This window comes from Arachis hypogaea, chromosome 16 (genome assembly GCF_003086295.3).
Source record: "Arachis hypogaea cultivar Tifrunner chromosome 16, arahy.Tifrunner.gnm2.J5K5, whole genome shotgun sequence".
Lineage (NCBI taxonomy): Eukaryota > Viridiplantae > Streptophyta > Magnoliopsida > Fabales > Fabaceae > Arachis > Arachis hypogaea.
The window spans coordinates 19874471-19881458 of NC_092051.1; the positions used below are offsets into that span (position 1 = coordinate 19874471).

Consider the following 6988-nt stretch of genomic DNA (forward strand, 5'->3'; position numbering starts at 1 on the left):
ACCATGGCAAAACTTGGTAAGAATCCTCTCAACCATCAAAAACTTTGGCTATGGACTTCTGCTTTGCCAACCAAATCTTTCGGTAACTGATGGTATAGTTGAACCTTGACTGGACTTTCGCTATTATAGATTTCACCTTGATGGACGGGTCAGTCTCGACCAATGGCCTTATAGCCTCAGCAACTGTATCTGAGTCCAACTTGGAATGATTCTGTAAAATCATTCCCATTGTGCACGTATACCTACTGTTGTATCTGCGTATCTCCCAACAACCTTTTTTCCGTATTAAGCTGGCTCGGATAAGCCAGTCGCACCCACGCCCATACGTCTTGCATTTTGCATAGAACGTCTGTGGCTCAGACTCATACACATTATAGTCAACTCCTCTTGAGATAGTGTAACTTCTAATTGTTGCGACGACCGAATTTTTAGAACTGTATTCCATTCCAATCCTGAACTCTCCGTCCTCAGGATCAGCAATGCCTACAGAAAGCAGAAATCATCATTCATTAATCAATCAAAAATATAAATTACAAAAAACGTATTATTCAGTCATCACGTACCTATGTTTTCATATTCTGAAAATTCCAGTGCATGCTTGGCATCAAGATCCAAGTTACGCAGAAAAGGTGGAATATTCATCGGTTGACTGCCCAAGGGATAAACCACTACATTCTCCGTTGCAGCCTCAATTCCCACATCACCATCCTCGTCTTCGTCGCCGGCTTCATAAGTAGCTTCAAAGTCCTCTTCGCTGTCACTATTCATTCCTTTGTACACTGCAGCTCTATCATCCTCTATATCTAAATCATTTTGAATCTCATCTGCCTCTACGTTTTCAAACTCAACATACACCTCAATCTGTGGTTGTCGCATCTGAGTATGACGGTGAATTTGGAACATATTCTACATACTCGCTTTGTCAATGATCGGCATGATATCAAACTGTATTAGACCACCAAAAACTAAAACTGGATTCCAGTATAGAATTATGCTCACTCTCCTAAACATACCGTTCTCTATGCTTTGACAGAGACCGTTTTAAAGCTCCATTAACATCATGGTGCATGGAACCACAAATGAAAACGAATTCTGACACACAAATCTCACTCCCTCATGAGTATTCCGTATAATCTCACCGTTGCGATATACTACCAAATTTACATTACCTTCCATTACACTACAAACACACTCAAAGAACACTCTACATCACACTGTTCTTCGCAATGAAAATGGTACCGAGCTTTGCCTTATATAGAGGGGAGCACTCAACATGCCTTCCACGTGTTGCTTCGTCGGCCAATCAGAGTGAGCCACGTGTCAACACGCCCCATGCGTGCTGACTCAGCATGCCCCTACGTGTTGTAGCTTCAACTAACCAGGCTTCACCACATGTCACGCCCCCCACGTGCTGCATGTAACATGCCCCCTGTGTGTTAGACCTTGAATATGACACGTCCCCAAAGCTGTAAATACACTCACTACACCCATTTCTAATTAAAACACCCACACTAACTCCATAATGAAATTCTTGAGCCTGGAATAAACAGATAAGAAACAGAGGGGTGGGGTTTATGTTAATAGTGCTCTCAACATTTCTTCCATGGCCACTGAAGCTGCTTTTAAGATCTGCTGCGAGGTGATTGCTTTGTCTTCGAAGATCTTCAAGTTGCGCGCTTTCCAAATCTGCCAGAGGACTACGGCCACATAGGTGAGGTTCCTTTTCGCATCTACTCTGCATCTGAGCTCCTTCAACAGTTCCTCCCACCATTTTCATGGAGGTTCTTCAGTTAGTGGCACGGGTAAATTCACTTAATTCCATGTTGAAGCTGAGAGTGGACAAGTAAGTAAGCAATGTTGAATCGATTCTTATTCTTGTGTGCATATTAGACAGGTAGGATTAATAGAAAAATAACAATTTATTCGAAACTAATTTGGTGTTATTTTTTTAATCGTTCATTGTGGACTAACAACATAACACTAAACCAATAATTTCTCAATGTGCAAGTCATTGCCTTGTATTTATCCTCTTATAATTTGGTTTAGTGCTATGTTGTTAATTCACAATGAACGTAGTTTGTCCGCAATGACAGCCTATTTTCGGGGTTTATGGTGAAGGCTTGTTAGGCACAGGAGAGCCTGCTGATGTTCTAGCTGACGAGTCTTGGAAATAATATGTCAGTTGTAATAGGTTGTGGATACGCTAAGACTTAGGATAGTATTGTGATTGAGAGTACTTCTCTCTCTCACTGTGGAGCTACAATGTGGCTTTGTCACATTAAATAAAAAAAATCCATGGAAGAAAAATAAATATTGGTGCAGTAATAGATAAATCATGTTATTTATAGTAATTTGGATTAAAAAAAATAACAAACACCAAATTAGTTTCGAATAAATTGTTATTTTTCTTAAAAACTCTTATTTTCGTTAAGCAAGTTGATTTATCTATTACTTTTAATAAAATTTTTAATATGTATGTTTAAAAAATATCATTAAAGAACAAATTAGTATTTTTTGCATACAAATCCATCTTAAAATGGTTCCTTATTTTTCTTTTTTTCTCACCTATTGGGTCATTACTATTCTGATGATTCCTTTGACACCTACAGTTGCTCACTTTTCTGGGCCTCAATTCACATCATATCCATTTTGCATTACAAACATTAAAACCCAATAAGCCCGTAAAGAAAATGGCCCAGTGACCCACCTACCTTAACAAACTTCATTAGCCATTATCCTTAATAAAGGTGAATGAGATACGGAATTACACTACAAACAAGTACGCTCGGTCACTCTCCACGCATCGTGTTCTGTAGATGACACGTTTGGACAAGGAGGTCAGCACTCAGCACCATAGAAATTTCATCAAGTTATTGTCTATGCTTCAAGTTCAACAGATGGTAACCTGAGAATTCAATTGGGTCCCTAATAATATATCGTAAGTTCTGCATGACACTGCTGAAACAAGCTTAGATTAGCTTATCAGCCAAAAAATCTTACTTATATTATCTTACACAAAATTGGTAGGTTTTCTATGGTACAATAAAATCAGTACTTAATGTGTGATTAACATTTTCTCATTTGAGCAAGCCCAAGAAAGGGGCATAAATATTCTGATAATTTGCTCTCTTCCTAACAGATACAAACAAATGTGGATGTGCAACTTCACATCTAAAGATTTTTCCGTCCTAATTGCCAAGTTAACTGATCAGCAGCCGCCATAGCACGAGATGCCGGACCAATGGACCCTTCATACCTGTATATGTAGACATAAACTGTTAGAGAGTGCATCGTAAAAATCCATGATAAAGGAGCTGAAATAATATGGCTTACAAAGCAACTAAGATATATGCTGCCGTTTGAATAACAATTGCACCTTCACCAGCAGGCTTTGATGTGTTTATGCACCTTCCACTAAACCAATTCTCGTGAATTGAGGTCACCAAGTCTGCCATCCAAATTTCAATGCACCATTGAAAAAGTCATGAGTCCAATGACATGCATTATTATACCATCAAATGCAAATTAACTTATAACATGCATCACCCTGCCCATCTACAATCCAGAACAAAAAATTTCAAACTTTGTGCTAAATAGCTGCAGCTGAAACCTTAATCTAGCTCAATTACTCATCAAGAATTCTGTGAAGCTACCAGTTGCTTGTAGAATTAGGGTTAGCTGATGAAGTTGGGAGTTTGAACTTGTACTAGACATATGTTCCTTGTAGTTTGTAAGTTCAGTACAAATGTTTACAATCCACCATATATCCGATAATCACAGGGATATGAACTAGCAGCTAATATCAGCTACCCGTATTCGCTCGCACATACACACTAGCAGTGTCCTGTGATCATTCTAAATTAAATGTTAATTTCATAAGCTAAATCTCTTATTCACAGACTGCACACATAATTAAACAAGCATCATATATGCTCCACTAGTTCAGCTATCCAAGAACCCTAAATTCTTGATTCTTAAGAGCATAAGGAATACAAAAATTGCAGCTTACACTCATTGGAGGCAATAATGAAGGTTTCTGATTGGAGTTGATTGCGCTTGATGAAGTCTAGAAAGTGAGTCAATTCCATGGGATTGGCTTTGATTCCTTCCTGTTCAGCACTGCCAGCATCCAATGAACCCAAACATGGATCAAAATAATGTAAAAAAGGAAAAATCATATGAAGAACAGAGGATAATGGTGGTGCTTACATGGTAGATAACAAGCGAGAGGGTCCAGTTGGGTCATAATTAATCAACAAAGCAGCTTTCAAAGGGTGACCTAAACGACACAATAGTTTAAAACTCAAACATAAAGAGTGCTATTAAGAGGTTAATTAAGAGGGAAGACATTGCTCACCAGAATGACCAACGTTAGAGGAAGCCCACTTATCCCACGTTTTATGCACAAAACTCCAATCCATAAACCCTAAACCCTAACTAAACAAAATTGAAGGAAATAAACCATAGTTTTCAGAATCGAACTAGTAATCAAACCAGTTGGACTACTGGGTTACTGGGTAACCGGTTGACCCGGTCTCACTTAAATAATCAATTGTCCAGATATTAATCAAGAAAAAGAAAACACCCTGAAAATGAACGTTACAATGCAAAAGCTAAAATTATATTTTTTGTTTTTCAATGAAATATATTCCATTGGAAAATAAACTAATACAGCAGCATTCCAATATTCTTTTTGTGAACATGAACAATCCTCTAGAAAAACCTAAGTGTGTGGCTGTGACTTGTGATTATGTTTTTATGTGCCACAATATATCTTCTACAGTGACTCCTTTTTTTTTTGCACTTTTTAGCATCTTTGATCTAAACGTGCAATGGAAAACAAAAGGGCCAAAGAACAGAACATAGAAGACCCTTCCTGAATGAAGAAAAAGACAAATATAACAAAAAAACCTTCAACTCAAACCAAAATTCCACGTTGAAATCTTTTTTTCCCATACTTCAACCCACTCACAAAGAAGCCCAAAGAAGGGGTGGGCGTTGCAGTAAAAAATCAACAAATCCAGGCAGAAACACACCCGGTCACAAGCACAGCAATAAGATACAAACAGAAAACAGTCCTCAAAACAAACAACAAACTAAAACTAACAGATAAGCACATGGGAAAGACTAAAGGCTACAGATTAAGGTAAACCGAAACACCCTCATGCCCTCCCAGATTCTAGCTTTCTATTGATCCAATTCCTTTGCCAAAGATCCTTCAAAGTTAATACTTCACCGTACAAGTCCTCTAATTGTTAACCTTCCCATTTTCTCTCTTTTTAAAACAAACTCTTATTTATTACCACTGACCTCGAAATCAAACTATTGCAAAGTGATTAATCCACTGAGGAAATTAAAGAGTGCTACACAACACCAGAAGAAAGACCCTTCATCATTTGATTATCAAGCTAGGAGATAAATTTTATAGTGTATGTCTTCTGCTCTATTATCTATCTCAGTTTCTCCAACTTTAATATACAAGCCTCAAGAAAGGAAAAGAACATAAATCAATTAGTCTTACATACAAATATAACTCATCTAAACCTATTACAAATTAGATCAATCAGTTTTACATATAAATACATTAATATACTAAAACAGCAAAAAATCAGTATAAAAAATTAATAAGAATAACTAAAAAATGGACTCACCTACACTACACTGCAAAAGCAGAAAGTCAGAAACAAATTCAGGGACGGTTTTCCAACTTGGGGCTGTTGCAGAGCAGGCAACCGGCGAGAGAGATCAGAGCTTCGAAGAGGAGCCAACACGATGACGACGGAGGAAGCAGAGGCAGAGACAGACGAGGCACGGCGGAGCCAAGGCGGCCGGGACGACACAGACGGAGACGGCAGAGGCCAGCAGACACTGGCGGCGCGGGGACGAGGTAGAGGAACCGGTGAGGGGAGTGACGAGTGACGACCTCCGTCGTTGGCTGCCGTTGTGTTCGGAGGTGACCGTGCGAAACTGCGGTGAGTGAATCTGTGACTCACTGACTCTTGGGAGAGAGTGACCTGTGACTTGAGGCTGGGGATGATTGGGGCCTTGGGGGTGCCGCTGGGAAATTAGGGTTTTGTATTTTTTTTTTTTTTTTAAACCAAAACAGCATCGAATTGAAAGGGGGTTTTAAAAAAAAAAAACAAAATTGATCCGGTTCGTTTTCAAAACTGGATGGGTCACCGGTTTTAGTCAAACCGATTCTCATATGTTTTGATGTAAAGTTTGGTACTAATAACAATTTGGCCCGATTTGGCGGTTGGATGGGCAAATTTTTTATTTGATCGAATAAGTCAGTACGATTTTTACAACTTTATCAAAAATAAAAAACAGGAGGAGTTGTTTTATAGATGTTACACGGCACTGAATTCGATGGTTCGAAAACGTTTGGACTATCAAAATAGTCTCATAATAAAATATATTTTTTAAATTTTTTAATAATTACTAAATAGTCTTTTTCTAATTTTAATTATAAATTAATCTTATATATTTTATTTAATTAAAAAAAATATTTTTTATTTTATATTATTTTATCATTCATCTATTATGTTTATTAACAATCAAAATAAAAAATAATAACGAATTAGATCTTTCATTGATTGTAAAAAATTTTTTAGCCATTCTAATCGATTAAAAATTTAAAAAACATATTTTGTTTCCCATAACTCAATCGATTGTTTCACAAAATAATCGACATGGTTTTCGATTGAACGATGACTAAAATGTTGGTTTTTTAAAATTCAATCCATTGCTTATACTACCCAATCGATTGAAATTCAGTCTTCCCAAACTTCAATCGATTGAATTTTGCAAGGCATGCGGGGTTTTTCCTATTCAATCAATTGGTCATATTACCAATAGATTGAAATCATCAAAGCAATATGGTTTAGTTAATTCAACCGATTGGTTCTGTTATTCTCTCAATATATTCATCTCCAAAATCTTGTTTAGATTCATATTATTTATCCATCATATCTTGGTCACATATTAG

The 6988-nt window shown here is 37.2% G+C and overlaps 1 protein-coding gene across 4 annotated transcripts; it reads right to left on the bottom strand.

Moving 5' to 3' along the window:
• Positions 1–2979: 2979 nt before the first annotated feature.
• Positions 2980–6242, bottom strand: LOC112758306 (uncharacterized). 4 transcript variants are annotated; one of them, XM_025806932.3, is made up of 6 exons: positions 5652–6242; positions 4358–4437; positions 4210–4279; positions 4010–4119; positions 3334–3448; positions 2980–3256 (listed from the first exon to the last, which is right to left on the bottom strand). In XM_025806932.3, the coding sequence occupies exons 2-6, from the start codon at positions 4419–4421 to the stop codon at positions 3172–3174; spliced, it is 444 nt and encodes a 147-aa protein (XP_025662717.1). In that variant the 5' UTR covers positions 4422–4437; positions 5652–6242; the 3' UTR covers positions 2980–3171. The 4 variants fall into 4 exon arrangements, with proteins under 4 accessions (XP_025662717.1, XP_025662719.1, XP_072076053.1 ...); XM_025806934.3 differs by having other exon boundaries at positions 3377–3448; positions 5652–6157; XM_072219952.1 differs by having other exon boundaries at positions 4358–4433; positions 5652–6085.
• Between the last annotated feature and the right edge of the window lie 746 nt (positions 6243–6988).